The 21722-nt window shown below is 36.2% G+C and overlaps 1 protein-coding gene across 1 annotated transcript in view; it reads right to left on the reverse strand.

Moving 5' to 3' along the window:
• PRTG (protogenin) overlaps positions 1–21722 on the reverse strand; it is a 118455-nt gene that overhangs the window by 852 nt on the left and 95881 nt on the right. Inside the window, exons 12-19 of the mRNA XM_072808673.1 lie at positions 15405–15500; positions 14579–14765; positions 13755–13882; positions 12166–12336; positions 5281–5463; positions 3576–3696; positions 2057–2222; positions 163–267 (exon numbers count right to left, since the gene is read on the reverse strand). Of these exons, the coding sequence (XP_072664774.1) occupies positions 163–267; positions 2057–2222; positions 3576–3696; positions 5281–5463; positions 12166–12336; positions 13755–13882; positions 14579–14765; positions 15405–15500 (1157 nt within the window). The remainder of the gene's footprint in view (positions 1–162; positions 268–2056; positions 2223–3575; positions 3697–5280; positions 5464–12165; positions 12337–13754; positions 13883–14578; positions 14766–15404; positions 15501–21722) is intronic.

The raw sequence follows: 21722 nt of genomic DNA on the forward strand, positions 1-21722 counted from the left end.
ATCACATACCATGGATTTCGACAGAGTTATGCCCCAAGTTAATAAAATGATATCCAGACAGGAAACGAAAATTAAAGCATTCATTTACATTTTCCTTTCTTTTTAATTATCATTTCATGATACCATGGGGTGCCAAAATTTTTTCTCATTTAGATGGGTTACCTGCTCAACCTTTATCTTCTTAGAATCTTGGAAAAAAAGCCATTTTTTCTTCGAGTTGTTTTTAATTATAGGACCATAGCTATTAATTATGAGGTCAGTTCCTCCCTGGAAAAATAAAAGAAGAAAATGTAAATACTATATGTTTCAGTTTATTACAAGTAGTACACAAAATTTTTAAATGTTAAAAGAAAAAACTGTCAGAGACATCACTATTTCTTCTTTTACACAAGCAGTACACCACAAATTCAGAGTATTTGTTAATGATCAAAAAGATATGATAGATTTATTCTTGGAGATATATATGTTAAAGTATTTGGGGTGAAGTATAATAATTCCAAAAGTTATTTTCAAATGTTACAGCAAACAAAAATACATAGAAATATGACAAGATACTGACAATTATTTGTGCATTCATTACATTACTCTTTCAACCTTTCTACATATCTGAAAAACTTAAAAACAGTTGGGAACAAAAAACAATAGGCCCACATGTATTTAACAAGATGGCAATAAACAGAGGATTAGCTCTCAGGCTAAGCCAAGGGAAAGGAGAGATCTGACTTCTCTGCCTCATACAGGCTCCATTTCACTTTTCAATTAAGATTCTCTTTTTTTCATGTCTTCCTCCCCCATGCCTCTTTTCCTCAATCCTTTCTCATGCCCAGTTCCAAGTGTGTAATAACAGAACACCGATGTGTTTTAGTACTTTTTATACTTATTTAGAAGTTTTAGGTTCCAGTGTCCCAGATTAATTGGAAATAAATTGAATGGATTACAATTGTATCAGAAAATAAAAGCTAAATTAAGTTGCAAACAAAAAAGACAATAGGAGTAGCAAAAAAATGAAGTCATTATTATTTATTCATGATAATATATAGCACTGTACTAGATTCGAGTAGACTGTATCCGTTAAATATAATTATATAAAACTTAGTATCAAAATTGCCTAAAATTTTGTTATATTTTTGCTATTCTAAATTTTAGGGAAGGGTTGAGGAAGAATAATTTATACCAGGATTTGTCAAACCTTCCCTGTAGAGGGCCAGACAGTAAATATTTTAGATTTTGCAGGCCTCATATGGCCTTGTTCTCATTTTCTCTTCCTCCAAATTACTCTTTAAAAATGTGAAAAAAAAATGTGAAAAAAACAGTCTCAGCTTATACAAAAACAGGCTGTGGGTTGGCCTGGGGTGGGCTATAGTTTGTGGATACCTGATTATACTGCATTGGTTAGGAGAGCTATTATAATAACGCACACTATCTAATGTTGCAGTATGACTAAAAATAATTTTCAGTTGGTGTTCCTAATGCTTATCACTGTACTATTATTACGTATAGTGGAAAGGACGTGAAGTAACATCCCCCAATTACATTTCTTTACTATATCCAACTTCCTCAGGCCATAAAGGGAAGGATCTTGAGACATCTATTTAGATACTCCTATTTTTAAAAATAGTTTATACCTGACATGTTCTAATGTCCAAGGCTGTTAAAAAATCAAACTAAGTATAAAAGTGGATTTATAAAAAAAACTGCCCATGGAGTAAATATAGGACAATCCAAATTATTGTAAATATAGACTAACGACCCTGGTGTCCTTGCCTAAAACATGGTACCTCCATATAATCCCATCTGATTGAATTTATGCTATTGTCTCATTTTTTCCTACATCTCTTTAATCTTTTATTCCTTTGTCTTTTTATCCATCCCTTTCTTCTTCTCCATGTATTTTATGTAAGGAAGGATCTGGGGTGAAACTGGTTTATATTTCATTAAGTAAAATTGGTTATAAAACATTGAACATATGATTTTTTAGCAAGCCAATTTCACACATAAAGGAAAGATGAATGGAGGGAAGGATTACACAGCAAATCAGTATCTAAGTTCAGAGTACCTTTGCATCAATGAAGCTGTTTGGCATTATCATTGGCATTAAGGATTCTTCATTTTCTACAGTGCCTCCCAGGTTCTTTCCTACTTCATTTCCACTGGCTAGGGAGACACTAGTACGAGATAACTGCTGAGTTCCATTCTGTGCCATCTTGGAAGCAGAGGACTTCCTGAAATATTGCAAGAAAAGGAAATCTTCCAATTTCAAAGGAGTTCTAGATGAATGTACCAAGTTTGGCCTATAATAACAACTGCAGACAGTGGAGTTCTTCAATGCTTGTTTCTCAAATATTTAAAAAACCGACTGTTAGATTTTTACCTCGAACTCACTGCTGCAAACTTTTATGCTTTTAGGAAACTTCTTTCTTTTTGCCCCAATATCTGCTTATATAAAATTATTTTTTACACTTAATAAAAACTTAAAAATTTACAAAGTACTATTATTTATATTGTTGATTATTTCAAACGTATGCAGAAATTATAATTTTAAAATATAAATATTCTTTTTCAGGCCTGCAGATTATCACACTAACATAACAATTCACTTGCCAGATAATGATGGCAAATTTATAGCAGCACTTCTTCTGCAAGATTTAGGTATCAATAAAACAATGTACATAAAAATGTTTTTTGTATAGAAAGATTTTATCAAAAAATTCCTAAAGTGATAAAAAAATTCTTAGTGAGAAACTTGTACAGCTAAATATACGAAAGATGTTAGAATTTTTTCTGTAAAAAAATAAAAGAAAATAAAATAAAAAAAGAATTCTTTCTGTAACATAATATGTTTTCTATATTTTTATGCACAAGTACCATACATATAGAATAAATTCTGAATAGTCAATGCTAAATGGAGGGAGTCTAGCAATAAGATTATTCAAAAAATAATGTGTATCTGACTTTGCTTTTTTAAAATACAACAAAGAACCTTAAAATAAATGAAAGCAAAAGCCAAAATATAAAAGGTTAGGAATAGACAAATTTACTGAATGCTGAGAATTTAGCCAAAGTCAAATTACAAATGAGATTGCCTAACAGAGTTTACAAAGAACGAATCCCTAGTTATTGCATTTATTTTAACTCCATGTCTGGAGAATCCCAAACATATGTCCTATGGAAATAAGAGAGGAGCCCTCAATGGCAGGCTACTTAGATAGGAAAATATTCCAGACTATAAGGAATTTCCTCAATCAGCATATACATCAGATTAAATGTGCCATTTTTTAAAAAGAAACCAAAGCATATACTTTGTACTTCTCAAAATAAAAAGGAAATGAAGAAACTAGGGCCTTAGTTAAGAACATTTTATTGACAGTAATGTTTTCAAATGGCAAAAAAAAAAAAAAAATTCTACTTCCAAAGTGAGCACATCTCTATGGTAAATTAAGAACTTAAGTAACATTATTTTGAAGTGGAAAATCCCAGTTACTCTAGAAGGCACTTGATTTCAATTTGCTTCTTGCAGTTACTGTAATTTAAATGTTTTTTTAACCACTTTGACATGTCTAGCAATGGAAACACACCTGGCTTTACTTCGGTATATCAAGATGAGAACACAGATGAGGATACAGGTCAAGGCTATGCCAACGCCTACAGCAATGCCAGTCATTGATTTTTGGTCCAGATGGTAATAGCCTGAATAAACTAGAAGCAGAAACACATTTACTCAGAATCGATCAGAAAAATAAATTATTCCATTTATCATAATTTTAAGATTGCTATTTACTTTTCTATAATTTTTCTTCCTCTCAGGAAAAATTTTGACAGTATCTGTGTCTAAGCAGAAAAGACTCATTACTTTTTATCAGTGATCTCAAAGATCAGTTTATATTCCCATACTGAAGATTCTTTGTTTTTTTAAGATTTTATTTATTTATTCATTTGAGACACAGAGAGAGAGGCAGAGACAAAGGCAGAGGGAGAAGCAGACTCCATGCAGGGAGCCCAATGCAGGACTTGATCCTGGCACTCCAGGATCACACCCTGAGCTGAAGGCAGATGCTAAACCACTGAGCCACCCAGGCGTCTCCCATACTGAAGATTCTAAATACGAGTTCTAAATACTGTATTATTACATCAAACATCAGTTAATAACTTCTAAGGCTAAAAGGCACAAGGCATAGATGTTTCTTAAACCAAAGGGTACCTTTCATGTCATGTTACTTTAAAAGCAGATATGTGTATTATTAAAGATTAGTTTTCTATTTACATATTTGCATTTACATAGCAGTGCTCCTCAAATTTCAATTTGCACATGATCACTAAGGGATATACTAAAATACAGATTCTGATTCACTTTGTTGGGGGGGGGGCATGATTCTGCACATCTCACAAGGTCTTGGGCCATACTCATGCTACTACTCCCTAGACCCTCTGAGTAGCAGGTATCTGAGATGTGAATAATCTTACTCTCCTCCCATGATAAGGTGGCTACTATGGGTACAGGTACCTTCCTCCAATGCTTAAATCTATCTGCCCTGCCTTTCCCTTTTTTCTTTCTCCTTCCCTGTTTCTCTCTCTCTCTCTCTCTTTCTCCACCCTCCAACCCCCCAAGCATTGAAGCACTCAATGACTACCTTCTGAGGAGCTATGAGTCCTTAATCCTGCTGAGTTCAGCTGGTATTTCCTCCATTTAAAGCCCCCATCGCCCTCCACAGACCCACTCTCCCAAAGAGGAGGAAAAGAAGGTATCTTGTGCTGTACTACAGGGATCCCAGGCTTCCTTTGGGACAGGACAGTTGCTCTGAATGGAGTGAGGGTGGCTCTTTAAAGATATTTCTTCCAATTGCTTTTCTGGAGAGAAACAACTTTCTCTCTGGAAAGACTGTTTTTCTGTGGTAAAAACTCTTAATGAAAACCATGCTCTCAGCTTCAACACCACACACCCAGCACTGTTTATTTCCATGAAACAAACCTCCCTGGAAGCCTCCTCCCATCAGTTTTGGGACCGTGTGACTCCTTTGTCTTGGTGGCTGCACAGCTGGGAAGAGAAGTAACTGGGACACAGTGGTCTGAAAACCACAGCTCATTGTGAAGTAAGTTTGTTTCTTACAGAGTGCAGGAAACAACAGCCTGTAGCAGCATGGCATCAGGACTGCACCAGCAATTCAAGAAACCAAGTGCAGGTTTAGGGATATGGCCATGGTAGGAGAGAAAATAAAGTGCAGGAAAGCTGAAAAAACACTCTACGTTCTTAAGAAACATCAGTGACTGTGGCAGTATACAGACCCTTGGCATCAGCAGAATCCAAACGTCTGGGCTTCTGATTTGATTCAGAGGTTTCCTTTGGAAGTACTGCTAACTCCACAGAATTTGAAAATGGTCCTTCCCCCACCTCATTGGATGCAGATATCTTGACAATGTACACATTTCCTGCCACCAGGTTTTCTAACAAAGCCATGGTTATTGCCCCTATAAATATATCAATTAGAAATTAAGTAAACCTTATTTTTTATCTTTTATTCATTCTTTCAAACACACAATCATGGCCCTTTACTTAAATATTTTTCCAATTATAAAAGTAACACCATGTTCATGATAGAACATTTGGAAAATACAGACAGATACAAATAAGATGACAATCTCCCTCTGTTAACATTTTGGTGTGTTTCTGTGTGCGTGCATGTATGTATGCGGGCACTGTACATGTATGAGTACATATTTATGCATTTTTTTTATATTTTAGAGTTTTCACTTAACATTGTACCATGCACACTGCCTTTATTAATCCTTCTCTGTAATTTTGTTTTAGCAGTAGTTTTTTAAAGTAATAGGTATTTTTGTTTAGTTTTTTTTTTTTTAAGATTTTATTTATTTATTCATGAGAGACACAGAGAGAGAGGCAGAGACACAGGCAGAGGAAGAAGCAGATTCCCTGTGAGAAGTCTAATGTGGGACTTGATCCCAGGATCCCGGAACCATGACCTGAGGCAGAGGCAGACACTTAATTACTGAGCCACCCAGGTATCCCTGTTTAGGTTTTTATATAATGTTTTTTGCCCCCCAAATCTTACATACATATGTATGTAAAAATCTTATAAGATATCTATCTATCTATCTATCTATCTATCTATCTATCATCTATCTATCATCTATCTATACTCTACATAGATATGGATACAAACAGCATTAAAAACATTTTGCAATGGAGTATTTCAAACACGGGTAAAGAAAGAATGGTATAATGAACCCATATTCAACAGTTTTAATTAGATTTTCTAAATTCAATGTGAAAGGCTTTTTTCTTTTGGAAATGTTTAGGGGTACCTAGCTGGCTAAGTTGGTAGAGCATGTGACTCTGAATCTTGGGGTTGTGAGTGTGAGCCCTACACTGAGTGTAAAGATTACTAAAAAAAAGTGAAACTGAGGGGAAAAAAGAGAAATGTTTAAACTACTTATGGTAATCACTGATTTTGTTCTTCTTAAATTAGAAGCAACACAATAATTTTTGCAAGTGTGAATATATTTCCCCACTCTCCCAATCATTATCTAAAATTTCTTGAAAATGAACAGGAAGGAAAATGCCAAAGTTATACAGGAACAGAATGCTGAAGACCTAGACCTCAGATTAACTATCAAAACTACCACCAGTAATCCATCTAGCATCTACTTATCTCCAAAGTAACCATCACTTGAATTTATATGATATTTGGTATCAAAAGGTGTTTTCTTGGTTGGCAGGATGGCTAAGAAGGATACTTATTTGTCTACTGCTATTACTTGATGGGTCTTTCTACTCTTGTTCTGTCACTGCACCGAAGTATTTTTTCTTACAAAAGGGACTCCCACCCTAGGAATTAACTCTAATGTTAAGAATGTAGGTGCAACAGAATTCAACCAGAAAATTGTTCCAGCACAGCATTTGTGAGTCGATATTCACAGGGAATCTAGCTTCCCTAAGGTGACTTCATCTCATTTTCCCCTCCACACAGAACACCACTACAACAGCTTCAAAGAACTTACTATAGCTTGTAGCAGTCACCTGTAGGCAAGACCTATTATTCTCTTACACTTGCTAGATATATTTCATGATGCAAGTGAAATGTGGGGTGATTTCAGAACTCAGGTCATGATTCAGAGGCCACCTCTGAGGTCACATGGTGTGAGGCAGCTGAACCAAGCAGCTATGCGAGGGCTGAACATGGCTTATTTTCATGTTCTCTGGTTTCAGCTTGGCCTGAAGAGAGTGTGAGCTACTTGAGTACACAACTGTTAAATAAACAAACTGATCCTTATTTAGATCAGGAAGAGTCTTTCTACTGTTACCATGTTCTCAGGCAGGTGAATAAAAACTAAAGGTGCATTGTGACGTGTTACAGTTAACTAGAAGGAAGAACATTTCAATTTCTTCACAAGAGGCATATAAACAGAGTTTCCATTTTAGCACAGAATACTTTACATTTAATTTTTTAAAATGCTTGGCAAAAACCAGTCCCCACCTGAAATTAAAGGTCTTTTCATTTAATTCAGGTTTTACAAACAGATGAGCTGTGTGGACATGTGCTGCAAGTACTCCTCTTCCTGCCACAAAAAGAGTCTTCCTTCACACAAAAAAGAAAACTAACATTCTGGCTCCTCTATGAGGAAAAAAGCAGTTCATTCAAAGCAGTTCCCAACTATTTAAGTGATGTGCCTGTCCTTATATTCTCTCAGCGCATTATCTCAATCTCAATTATTGTGATTATGCCAATCACTGCCTTTCATATGTGTCTGAATCTTAGCTATCCTAGGAGTTTCAGAAACCAGACAGTACAATAGCCCCAGTGTTGGATCAATGTTGATCAAATGCTGGCATGCTACCAACTAAGTAATTTGTGACTTGGGGCACATTACTGAACTTTAACTTCCTCATGGGGGCAATAATCCCCACCTCATATAATTATTAGAAAGGATTAAATAAACTACCACTGGCAAGTGTCCCGACGTATATAAGTGTATATACTCAATGAAAGTGAGTCTTCTTCCTCACCTCTGACCCTCTCTTCTTCCCCTTGAGGACAGAAATTTTTTTTCATATTTGAACAGCTTAAGGTGGCTGGCATAATGCTTGTACAAGATAATTCTAAGTGCCAATTGAACTTATATTAAAATATGAGCTATTTATCACCAAAAGAGTGTTCATTTAGGATAAAAAAGCATAGGGTATGATTTTGAGGTTGGAGAAGCTCCAGAATGCAGTCTCAGAACTCACTTCTGTCTACACTCTCTAAAGTGATTGTTTTCTAGTTCCACATTCTTAAAGATCATCTACTTATTTATACCTTCTTTCTATACCTGTCCCATGAACTTACCCCTCTTACTGCTTAATCAACTTCTCTACTTGGACATCTGGGACGCAACTCAAATTTAACGTGTTAAAAACCAAATCTTTGATTTCCTCTCTTTTTTTCCTTCCACTCCTCATCAATCTGCAGCAAACCTCATAGGCTGTTCTTTCAAATTGTGTCTTAATAGCTTCTTATTACCTTCCTCATTGTCACCCCAGTCCAAATGCCCACTAACTCTCACGTGGACACTTGTATATTCAGTGGTCTCTCAACCCCTACACTTATCAACTTATAATCAGTTTTCAGATGGTTGATAAAGCAATCCTTTTAAAATGTAAATCTGATGAAACGTCTTTCATCTCTCTTAGAATAAATTTTGTGGTCTACAAAGTCTGACCTATAAAATCTGCCCTTGGTTTCCTCTTCCCTGATTGCCTACTATGGGCTCTTCCCCTAGCCTCTAGCCTCCCTGGCTTTCTTGCTGTTCCTCTCACATGCCAAGCACACTTCTGTCTCATGGCCTTTGTGCTTCCTCTAATATATATATATTTTAAATTTATTTACTCATGAGAGACACAGAGAGAGAGGCAGAGATACAGACACAGGCAGAGGGAGAAGCAGGCTCCATGCAGGGAGCCGGACATGGGACTCGATCCCAGGTCTCCAGGATCACGCCCTGGACTGAAGGTGGCGCTAAACCGCTGAGCCACCCAGGCACATAACTCTGCTTAGATGTCATTTTTTCCAAAAGGACTTAGCCTTACTACCTCCATCACTCTGTCTCTTCCCCACCCCACCCCACTGTAGATTTTTCTATTGCATTTATAATATATATTACCTGGATATCTGCATATTTGTTTGTGTGTCACCTGAGATATAAGCTTCAGTGGGGAATGAACATTGTTTTGTTCACTGTGGTACTGCCAATATCTAGGAAAGAGCCTATCACACAGTAATCACTCAGTAAGAATTCATTTAATAAATCAATTTGCTCCTATTATTGATACTCTGATTTATTTGATGAATGTTGAGTTAAATTCCTTTATTGGAGGACTTTAATTTCCAATGTGAATCTCTAATAGGAGGATATGGTATATTATTTAGGCTAAACTTATTTTAGTCATATAACTTTTTTTGTTGTTGTTTTGTTTTTAAGAAAGAGCATCTTTACAATTGTGGGAACCTCATGCTACAAGGAACAGAATTCAGGAACTGCTATAGTATATGGCATAACTTCCTATAGTGCCTTTTAGATGTTAAAATAATTGACTAGTTTGTGCTAATTTGTTGCATATCAGGAAGGTAAAGGGTTTTAATTTCTGACTCACTTTAAATTACACACAAGTATAATTTCATATCACGTTTCTGCTCAACCACTTTACCATGTACAGTTTTAGCTACAAATATCATCTGGTCAGAAGGAATATTTTTAATATGTTTTCACTAGTGAAAAAGTCTTATTCCACTTGGCAATAAATATGTGAATTAATTATACACATAAATATGTATAATATGTAAGATTAGTAGATATAGAAGAAATAGTTATATTTTCCCTCTTCTTCCTCATCTTTTTCTACACTTTCACCTTTCTAAAATTTGCCACAATTAAACATTAAAGGTCATTTAACATTTTATTTTTTTCTTTGAATGCTATAATGTATTTTTTGCTTTCAGTTTAAAAGTGAGTGACTCAAGGGGCACCTGGCTGGTTCAGTTGGTATAGCATGCAACTTGATCTCAGGGTTGTGAGTTCAAGCCCCACACTGGGTAGAGATTACTTAAACATAAAATCTTTTTAAAATAGATAAATAAAAATAAAAATAAAACTGGGTGGCTCAAACCCTTTATGTTATTTGCTCTCAAAAAAATAAACTCAACTGTTTTTTACCTATATTGTTTATTCCGTCCTTCATGAAATACCAGCATTAGTTATAAAAAAGGTTCTCTACACTTAAAATGCAAAAGCTTTTTGCTGAGAATTTTTCCTAAAATCACAAGAGTAGGATAATGGCAAAAATAGATTTTTTTTCTCCTGTGGATGATTATATAGTTAGAAAGACTTATATAGATGTAAAAACCTGCAATTACAATCCATTTTACTACTGGGTCATCAATTAGGCAAAATGTTGTTTTCTGAGACTTGTCTGAAACTGACTAATGAGTGAGTACATTAAAAGGAACCAAAACAAAATACAGTTTCTTTTTTAAGCAGGTACAAATGAAGAGCTAAAGGGAAGAAGTGCTCATGTGATAAATCAGGTTAGCCAGTGGTCAAATGTGTCAATAAATCATTTTAGAATTAACTAAACCTGAATTATACATTTTAAAAATATTGTAGTAGTTTGATAAGAATAATCGCCCCAAATAAATTGTACTCTCATCTATCTACACCCATGGGCAGTCCTCTCCCACACTAACGCTGGGTTCGCCTAATTTGCTTTGCCCAGTGGGACATTAGCAAATGTGATACAAGCAGAGGCTTGCAAAGCTTTGTACGTGCAGCTTCTTCCCTCTTTTCTTGATGTTAGAACTCTCTCTTGCTGTTTTTAAGCTACTCACACTCCGTTCACACTCTGTTGAAATCATGAGATGATTTCAGTCTCATGAGTGACCTCAGGAGAAACCAAAAGAAGTGCCCAGCTGATCCCAGTTCAAACTGCTGAGTCACAGAACTGTGAGAGAATAGGCTGGCTAATTTTTAAAGTGGTTTGTTAGGTAGCAATAGATAATTCACGCAAATATAAAATTGTATTGCTGGCAGGTAGTCATTATTTTCAAGTCTTTTCAGTGACTAGGAAAGCACTACTTAGTGGGGCTTCTGCATAATGAAAAATGTGAATGTATGACTATCAAAATTCCAACTAAAGTACACCATTTGTTTGTTTTACAATTGCACAGAGTTTTATATTACATCCACATAAGTGTCTTTAAAGTTTATCTTCTCAATTAGGTAAATATTCCCTTTAAAAGGTAAAATGTATGTATAAATGCCTAATACTGTAAAAATGTTTAGACTTTGGAGGTGGCCAACAAATTTCCTTCTTGAAATCCTTCTGAAGCTTTTAATTGCCTGGCAAACCGTTCTTTTCCCAGTATGCATGTCTGAATGAAGAACGTGCCAAAATAATGAAGCTTTACTATTTATGCGATGGCCCATCTAAAAACTGGCATGTCGGCCTTGCCCAAATGGAAGATTCAAAAATATAAAATGGATATAATGTTAAAAGTATGCAGTAAGAATGTTGAATATTTTAGAATTCAGTTTTTCCTAGCTAAAAAAAATAGTGTTAAAACTTAAATTCCCTGTACTTAAGTGTATCCTGATATTCATATGGGTCGATTTATTTGTATACAGACCATTTTAGTATAAAGGTCTGCTCCCTTAAGCCAGATCTTCTTCCAGTGTTTGCTACTCCAGTGCAAGACATACCACCAGAAATCTAGTAATCAACTATAATAATTCTTCCTCCCTTACCCCATTCTTTCTCTACTTAAGCTACCAAGTACTGTCAATTTTACCTCTCTAGTATCTTTTGACCATCCACTCCTTTCCATCTCAGTAACCTAATCCAGGCTTATAGTTTCTTTCCTGGACCACTTGCATCGCCTCCTAGTCTCTACATTACTTTTACCATCCCTCCTACACCAAACCTGTTCTATTCACAATAGTCATGAGTGATCTTTCTAGAATATGAATAAGATATTCATGCTTAAAGTATGCTAATGGTTTTCCAATGCTCTTTCAATAATTACTTCATAAATTCAAAACAAACTCTAGGTCCTTCTGTTTGCTTATCATCAATAATCTTACTTTTCATCCTCTTTGATAATTTACGATTATATTTACCTTCTCGGTGTAGGACCTGCCACTCTCCTGCAATCCAGGCCTTCCTGGATGCATACAAGATGGTATAGCGCGTCACTACAGTCTCTGGGCCATCAGGGGGTTTCCAAGAAACCAGAGCAGTGTCATCCTCTATCAATGTCACTTTTACTCCAACTGGTGGGCCTGCTGGTGCTGTGCACACATGTAGAAAATATTGTATTACCAGGATTAAATGGTGATAAATACTCAAATACCTGGCTAATAGACCGATACTCAGGAAAAAGAGTGTGAAAATCTAGAAACCGCTATAAAAACATTTCAGAATCACAGCTTTTATAAGTCATTAGTAATAAGAGTAAACTTCTATTTTTTTCTTCTTTTTCTGAGAGTTAATTTCATTTTTATAATGCTTAAAATACCCCCCCCCCACTAAAAAAAGGAGGAGATGGTAGATTTCTAGAATCTAGAATTTCTAGAATCTAGAATTTTAGGGCTTTTGATATTGTTTTGCCAAATTGATAACTAGAAAGGTTTACAATTCCACCAGTAGCACCCCAATAGGTACTGAATCTAAATTATGTTTCTTTCTTTTTTAAATACAACATTTTATTTATTTATTCATGAGAGACACAGAGAGAGAGAGAGAGGCAGAGACACAGGCAGAGGGAGAAGCAGGCTCCATGCAGGGAGCCTGAGGTGGGACTCAATCCTGGGTCTCCAGGATCACGCCCTGCGCCGAAGGCAGGCGCTAAACCGCTGAGCCACACGGGCTGTCCAAATTATGTTTCTTACTAAAACGTACAGAATATATATTTCACTTGATCTAGGAAGCCACTGAAGAAAATAATTCTGAGACTAAAACATTTAGTTATTCTCTAAAAAATTGTGAATCGGTGATTTTACAAGGCTTATTATTAGACTAATAATTTATATCTGTGAAAGCAGGCAAGTCCTGGGATTTTAGTTGACCCTATGTTTAACATAATATAAGCTAAAAGTGTGAAGAGTTGGCTTTTGGCACCACATCACATATGGAATATAGCCAGAAACACAGCCAAGAGGCCCTAGGCTCACTGAAATAAATTTCCTTCCTTTGCTTTCTCTCAGCATAATTAGAATAGAGCTGCGACAGTCCTTATATAGATCACCTATTTGTTCACCCTCATTCTAGAGAAAAGGAAATGCAGGTCTATAGACATAAAATACCTTAGTGAGAGGCATGGGTAAGCTACAGAAATGGTGCTTGATAGGGTATCATCATAGCCACTGCAAAGTGCACAGCCAAGCCACCACACACATTACTCCTAATGTGGGTTCCTAGCATCATTAAATACACTATTCACTCACTTCCATTTTCAATTATTTGGGTACATTCTTGAACAGCACACCTGATTTTGGAAAATTTAGTGTTTCCTAAAGAGACACTAAATTTAAGTCCACTGGCTTGTGTGATATATACAGTGAGAGGAAAAAAAGCTACTATAATTAAAGAAAATAAATTTCACACGAAACGAAACAAATGCATACAGGTCAACCAGGGTGGCAACCATGGTAGTATCTTTTTTAAAGCGACATCTCTCTTTTTTAAACATTTAGATAAATGTCTTTACCTTCTGGAAGCGTAGAATGGTAGACTACGGGACTCCAAGGACTGGAAAGCTGATCCACATGCAGTCGTACAGCAAATTCATATTTGGTGTTTGGTTCTAGACCTTGAACCAACATATGAGTTTCTGATCTATAAAATATGTAATGAAGTTGTTAATGCTGGTCATACATTGTTTCTAAAAGATTATCAGTATTTCAGTCAATACAGGTAAGCATACTGTTATAATTTATTACCTCATTTTCTTTAAAACAATTTTTTAGACTAAAAAAGCAATCATATTTGACCACCTGAATACTATTTAGTATTATCCTATAGAAAGTAGCCTACAAATGGCCCTCTGACAGGAAACTATGATATTAGCAGTATAAAAATATCCCAACACAAAGGGATAAGGGATTTCTTCCGAAATACTGGAAGTCAAATAATTCTTTTAAACCGTAATGATGGGCATTTTTCTAACTGCAACCAAGAAAACAGAATAAGATTTATTTTTTGATGCCAGGGTGAAAGTGGTCTTTTGTTTTTTCCTTTAAATATGCTACGTTTAGCCACTTGAAAGTAATAACAGCTTCTTGCCTAATCTTGCTGCATGAGGCTGAGGAAACCAAACCAAAATAAAATAAAATAAAAATCACTTACAGAAACTAAATGTCAAAAAAATGCAGTTTTCAGAACTGAATATGGTAAAGATGCAAAATTCCCAGCCATTTTATAAGGTAAGTTTTGAGACAGATGCTTACAGCTAAAGGTCAAGCTGGCCCAAGATAAAATAAATGTGAATGAAGTGAAGAGCAAAGAAAACCAACATTAATAAAAGCTACATACGTTTGAAGGTATAGAACCAAAGAAGCATTCTGTAGGCCGACAGGGTTACAGCGGATGGTGTAGTTAATTATTTGTGCAGTGGTGAATGCAGGCCTCCTCCAGTGCAGGAAGATGGAAGATGAGGTGTTAGCCTTCGCATAGAGATGGTGAGGTGGTGGTGGAGGAGGAACCATGCGATCACGAACAGCTATTGAAAAAGACAACGTTAATTTACCGCATGGCATAATATTATTATAGAAAGTGGCAAAATGATAAAAATCACAATTCTCCACCCTATTAGTTGACTTTAGGTTCTCCTTCCATTAAAGAGGTTCATAGATACATCTCGGATGTATTATTCAATTCTGAGCAACTCTTCCAAGAGTTAGATGAGGAATCACATATTATCAATACTTAGATGGTAGAACAGAAGCACCAAGAAGTCAAACTACTAGCCAAAGACATTCAGAAGGCCAACGATGGACTTAAAACTACACTGAGACCTCTTCAATAGCAATAAAACAAAACAGGTCTTAGCAGCAGTAAAACTGAAGGTGACTGGAAGCAAATAGCCTCAAGATTAGAGCACATAGGTATTCAGGGCTATTTTTCCCAGTTACATTTCTAATGGTTTTCTGCTTGCAAAAGTAAAATAGGTTCTTATAATTAAATACATCTCACTTAAATATTTATTTTGAGCATGTACTTGTTCAAGACAATATGTTAGGTGGAAGATATAAAACCACCAATGATTCCATGTAGTAATGAGACTTAAATTTACAGAAGGAAGAGGAGAACAAGGCCTGTGAACCATAGAGTGACGTGTGCTACCATAACTCTTACTTACACACGCATCCCGGAGTGCTGACGGTCTGATCAGCCTGATAGCCATCTTCTATGTTGTTATAAGCCAGCAGCCTCACATGATACTTTCTTCTGGGGTCTATAAAGAAATTGACAGGTAATAATTTGGTCCAGCCCTCTAGATACAGTCCTTTAGAGCCTTTGTAGATTTTGGTTTAAAAATCTTTTCGATGCTGGGGTGCCTGGGTGGCTCAGCAGATGAGCGAGCATCTGCCTTTGGCTCAGTCATAATCCCGGGGTCCTGGGATGGAGTCCTGCAACAGGCTCCTCAGAGAGCCTGCTTCTCCCTCTACCTATATCTCTGCCTCTATCTCTGTGTCTCTCATGAATAAATAAATAAAATCTTAAAAAATATATACATAAAAATAAAAATCTTTTGGGTGCATAACAGTTCTAAGTAAAATGAGATATTTTTCCTTGCTCTATCTTACATAATGACTCAGCAATTCACCTTAGTATGACATTGCTACTGTGACTGTTTCCCAGTGATTCAATTGTACTTAACCTCGCTTCAAACAATTACGTTACCACTGTAACTCTTCCTCTTCCTCCTCAACTGGCCAGAGATAGATTCTTGATTCTAAAAGCCCTGGGAGTCACCTGATGGATCACATGTAAGAGATGACATTACAGAGACGTTTTTTGTTTAGTTATTTGAAGGTTGGCTACCTTAAAAAGCATGGAACTCAAAGTGAGAATATTTTCCCCCTCAAAGGTAAGGATAATTGTAATTGTCATCCTTTAGTACCTTTAACAAGTTTTATAACCACGTGTTATTCAGATTTATTTCTACATGTGCCCTTTCCATAAACCTGTTTTCAAGTTGACAGCTGAATTCACCAAGAAAGAGGAGTTGGAGCTCCCTCTACTGGTGCTGTTGCAATATGAAAATCAAAGTCCATCCCATACATACAGAAACTAAAAATTTTCAGGTTTTTGAGGAAATAAGTGGTTATACATTAAAAAATTTTTTTTAGTATTTGTGGTTATACATTTTAAATCACATATTTTAGAGCATATTCAAGAAGTTTTAATGATAGAGATACATTTAAATATAACTGTTTATGATAACAGTTACCTAGAGAGTACTTGCTTAGGACAAAAGTAAATACCTATTGAGAAATAATGTATTTCTTTTTTCCTCCCCAGTTTTGCTGAGGTGCAGTTGATGAATAGAAATTGTATATATTTAAGGTATATGAGTTGATGTTTGACCTATGTATACGTTATGACGTGATTTCTACAATCTAGAAATAAACATATTCCATCATCTCACATAGTTACCATTTTTGTGTGGGTATGTGTGTTGAAAACAAGATCTATACTCATAGTAAATCTCAAGCATATAATATAGTATTGATAACTATGGTCACCATACTGTGTACATCAGATATCCAGCACTTACTCATCTTGCATAAGTGCAACTTTGCATCCTTGAGCAACATCTCACATATCCCCCACCCCTGACCTGAGCCCCTGCCAACCACCATTCTACTCTCTGCTTCTATGGGTTCAATTATTTTGGATTCCATACATTAGTGAAATCATGCAATAACTGTCTTTTTCTATCTGGCTTATTTCACTTAGCATAATATCTTCTAGGCTCATTCATCTTGTGAAATGGCAGGATTTCCTTCCTTTTTAAGGGTGAATAATATTCCACAGTGTATATAAGCCATATTTTTTTTTTTTAAGGAGAGAGGGAAACAAGCCATAAGAGACTCTTTTTTTTTTTTAATTTATTTATGATAGTCACACAGAGAGAGAGAGAGAGAGGCAGAGACATAGGCAGAGGGAGAAGCAGGCTCCATGCACCGGGAGCCTGACGTGGGACTCGATCCCGGGTCTCCAGGATCGCGCCCTGGGCCAAAGGCAGGCGCTAAACCGCTGCGCCATCCAGGGATCCCATATTTTCTTTATCCATTCACCTACCAGCAGACCCACATAAGGTATAGAGATTACTTAAATAAATAAACTTTAAAAATAAAAATAAATAAAAATTCAAAAATAAAATGTGAGGTTTATTAAACTTTCCAAAATAATTTAAATCTATACATTTTAAAACGGATATATTCTATTAATATTCAAATGCATTAAAAGTATGTCCTAAAATATCAAATTTTTATTTCTGTTTCTATTCATTTGACAAAATTAAAACCAGAAGAAGAAAAATTTATATAATTTAGAACATTTCTATACTTTTTAGATAGGAAGTAGGAAGACTAATATTTTATTTTATCATAGAAACTGGTTTTTGATACTTTGTTTTATTTGAATAATACAAAACTTCTGTAAGTGTTCTTCCCATTCTATAGACTGTGGTACCAAGGTGTTAAGTACCAGGTCCAGTGTTACACAAAGCTAAACTAAGTACTTGTGGATATTTCTATCACAAAGAACACACAGTACCCTTTAAATTTACACAAATACATGTGCTTTTGTCACAGCAGGTAAGTTTGTCATAATCAACTTTAAAATAAAAATATTTTCAAACACTTTATAAAATAATTAGAGAAAACACAGAAATACATTTGGATTTCATTACTCAAATGATTTCCAACATTAAGCCCTGACATTCTAAGATTCAAAGATTTCTGTTCATGTTAATGGCAACTTAATTTGAATCTGTGTTCTTCTTTCTTTCCTCCTAACATACTGTTGAACTCATTAGTTAACTGAATCCTGAGTGCCATCTTACAAATACTCCATCTGAATGGTTACAAATGGAATTCATTTGGCCCTCTGCAGTCTAGTTCTTCACACATATTTCTTTATTCTGTTTCTACTCAATCAGAAGAGTATCTTTAGGAAAACCTTGTGAATGTAGAGCATCACGCCAGGAATTAGGAGATACAGAAAAAGGATGGATGAAACAGAGTTTGCCCAAAGTAGCTCACATTCTCAGGGAACCAGACACAGATAAGGTCAGCTCTTACAGAAAGATGATCTTGATGAGGGTTGTGAGTATGGGTGGAAAGATTAATCTTTTTTTTTTCACTGTGCAAACAATCAATCAACACTTCATGAATATTTTTCTGGAATGGCTATTTATTTTTAGTCCTAAAATCAATTCTTCATTTTCCCTTCTTTGTCTTTAAAAAAAATGAGTTGCTTACATTAAATTTTAAACCCCAAATTAACCTTTTCTTGTTGATCAGAATCAGTCATGTGTCCTGAGAAAATGAGAGAACAGCACACCTAGCACCTGTACAACCCACTCAGCACTGCAACAACCCAGTTCGAAGAGGAGCAGCTCTTCTGGCACCCATCTGGAAATCATCCAAGTTGCCAGAGCAACCATCTCCAATGCTGGGCTCTTTCCCCTACTCTGTTTCCATGAAGTCAAGAAAAGGCAAACCATTAGGCTGACAGATCAAGTACATCAGGTGCATGAGATTCCTTTCCATCCATTTCTTTCCATTCCATTCCATTTCTATCTATTCCTTTCTATCCATTCCTATCTATCTTGCACAGAAAAAGTATAACAAGAGCCAGGATAATTTTGGAAACTGGTTTACTGGAAAAAAAATTAAGGAGAAGGAAAGCCTATTTAAAGTCTGTTCAGGGGCTCTTGGGTCAGTTAAGCATCTGCATCAGCTCAAGTCATGATCCCAGGGTCCTGAGATCAAGTCCTGCATTGGCTCCTTGCTCAACAGAGAGCCTGTTTCTCTCTCCCCCTTTGCCCCTCCCCCTGTTTGTGCTCTCAATCTCTCCCTCTCTCTCTCAAATAAATAAAATCTTAAAAAATTATATGTCCAGGGATCCCTGGGTGGTGCAGCGGTTTGGCGCCTGCCTTTGGCCCAGGGCGTGATCCTGGAGACCCGGGATCGAATCCCACATCGGGCTCCCGGTGCATGGAGCCTGCTTCTCCCTCTGCCTGTGTCTCTGCCTCTCTCTCTTTCCCTCTGTGTGACTATCACAAATAAATAAAAATTAAAAAAAAAATTTAAAAAAATATGTCCACATGTGATCAATTCTTTATGTTCTCCGAAGAATCTCATTTAACAAAATTAAAGTGTCAGGTTGGGGGTCAAGCTGAGCAGCAGGCCAAGTGCATTTGCCATGTGCTTCTCTTAGGCTATGAGAAATATGACTCCAACCTCAAAATCTAGTCACCTTATTATTTTGGTTTGTTAATCCAGAGACCCTGAAACAACATGTTGTAGCACAAGTCCTAAAACTCTACAGTTCTGAAAAGACCCTCCAACGCATAAAGGACAAAGCAGAGACCCAGGATCAACACTGCAAAATGCCACAGGGAACCATTTCCAAGAACTGCTAACAGTCCCTCTTGAATCAAGCATTGCCACGTATGTGGTGCTTGGTTCCACAAGACTCAGCAGATGTAGGCTCTGTGGTTTAGGGGGAAAATAGCAGAGTCAGGAAGAGCAGCCACAAAGAATAGTACAGGCCTTCTCAAATCCCAGTAAGGGGAAAAAGAAGAAAGGGAAAGAGGGGAGATAGTTGGTCCCATTTTCTTCAAAACTCAACACAAGAGGCATAAAAATCACTCATTGGGGCTAATTCTTAATGGTCTCAGGGATGATGGCTCAGACAGGTAGTATTTGCGTTTATGGTTAAACTTAAAGATTTAGCAAAATATAAAGATGGAGGGTCAGGAATGAAAACTGAAAAATTTAACACAAACCTCCAGTAAGTGTCTGCTTAAGTTAACATAATCATGGTCCCAGCCAAATTAACTTAAACTTTTATTATGGAGTCAACCTTTGGCCAAAAAATGAAGATCTTCTTCCTGACATTGCTATGACTACACTCCTCTCTTCTCTGGCTCTAGGACTTACCTTATCTTATTTCCTTCCTGATTCATTCTCACCACTAACTCTTCCACTTGAGTTTGTCTCACTTGAGAAGAAATCAGAACCAGAGGTCTGGTTAGCCAAGAAAGATTCACAGGTTATCAAATATTTATCAAATGCCTACTAAAAGACACTATATGAAGACTCAACAATTAGAAAGCTGTAATTCTTCGGATGCCTGTCTGGCTCAGTCGGAAGAGCATGTGACTCTTGATCTCAGGCTTGTGAGCTCCATTCTGAGTGTAGATATGACTTAAATACATTTTTTAAAAAATAAAGTAAAAATAAAAAAAGAAAGCCATAATTCGTACTTTTAATTTCAATCTACCAGAGTACAGACGGACAAATTAATATTCTGAAAATATTATTTACTAACTGTATAGACTTGAGCACATTTTCTAGTTTTCTAAGCCTTGTTTATTATCATTTGGAAAAAGACAAATAATCCCCTACAGGAATTTTAAGAGTATTAAATGAAATCATGGCTATTAAGGACTTCATACAGTTCCTACAATAGTAATCACACAGTATTATTATTGTTGTTTTTATAATGAGGAAAGTTGCCCAGAAGAACAGAAAAGCTACTATCAAAAATATAGTACACTTAAATGTGGGAATCATCTTTGTAAAGGCAAATAAATATCAAGGATGTTCATTCATACAACAAGGTCTGGAATCCAGAATGTCAGTAAGTGAGCTGTTGGCAAATACTAAAGCTGAGCTTGAACTATTCTCTGTCCTCAATATTCCCTGGTTTGTGGATCAGGCAAAGGCTCTCAAGTGTGTGTCTGACTTGTATATATGATTGAAGGAGCTGTGTTCTGTGTTTATGGCCACAAGAATGCTTGCTATTTTGGCAACCATGTCACATGGTGCATAATCCTCTCAGTTTCAAATTCACCTTCACCCACGTCTTCCATGTTAATTTAATAATCTCTCATCTGCTAGCAAAGAAACTACCTGATGATATAAAAGCTTTAGAAAACAACATAATAGACTTCTTCCCCAGTGGAAGAATAGCAGATTGTTTCATGAACTGGAAATATGGAAGTTGGAGGGCTAGCATTAGCAACAGTAAGCAGATGGAGACAACAAATTCATTCATTCTGTTAATTATATCCAGTTTTAACAATTATGTATTTATTACCCTCAATGAAGAAGAAAAAAGTTAAAAAAAATGAGATTCTCTGTAATGCCAAGTCTTTTAAAGATGTACTGATCAAGGACCTAAATTTCATTCTAAAAGCCCCTGATTCGGGCAGCCCAAGGGGGCTCAGCGGTTTAGCGCCACCTTCAGCCCAGGGCCTGATCCTGGAGACCCGGGATCAAATCCCACATCAGGCTCCCTGCATGGAGCCTGCTTCCCCCTCTGCCTGTGCCTCTGCCTCTCTCTCTCTCTCTCTCTCTCTCTCTATCTGTGTCTCTCATGAATAAATAAAACCTTTTAAAAAATAAAAAATAAAAAGCCCCTGATTTAACAATAC

Source organism: Canis lupus, chromosome 32 (assembly GCF_048164855.1).
Source record: "Canis lupus baileyi chromosome 32, mCanLup2.hap1, whole genome shotgun sequence".
Taxonomy (NCBI): domain Eukaryota; kingdom Metazoa; phylum Chordata; class Mammalia; order Carnivora; family Canidae; genus Canis; species Canis lupus.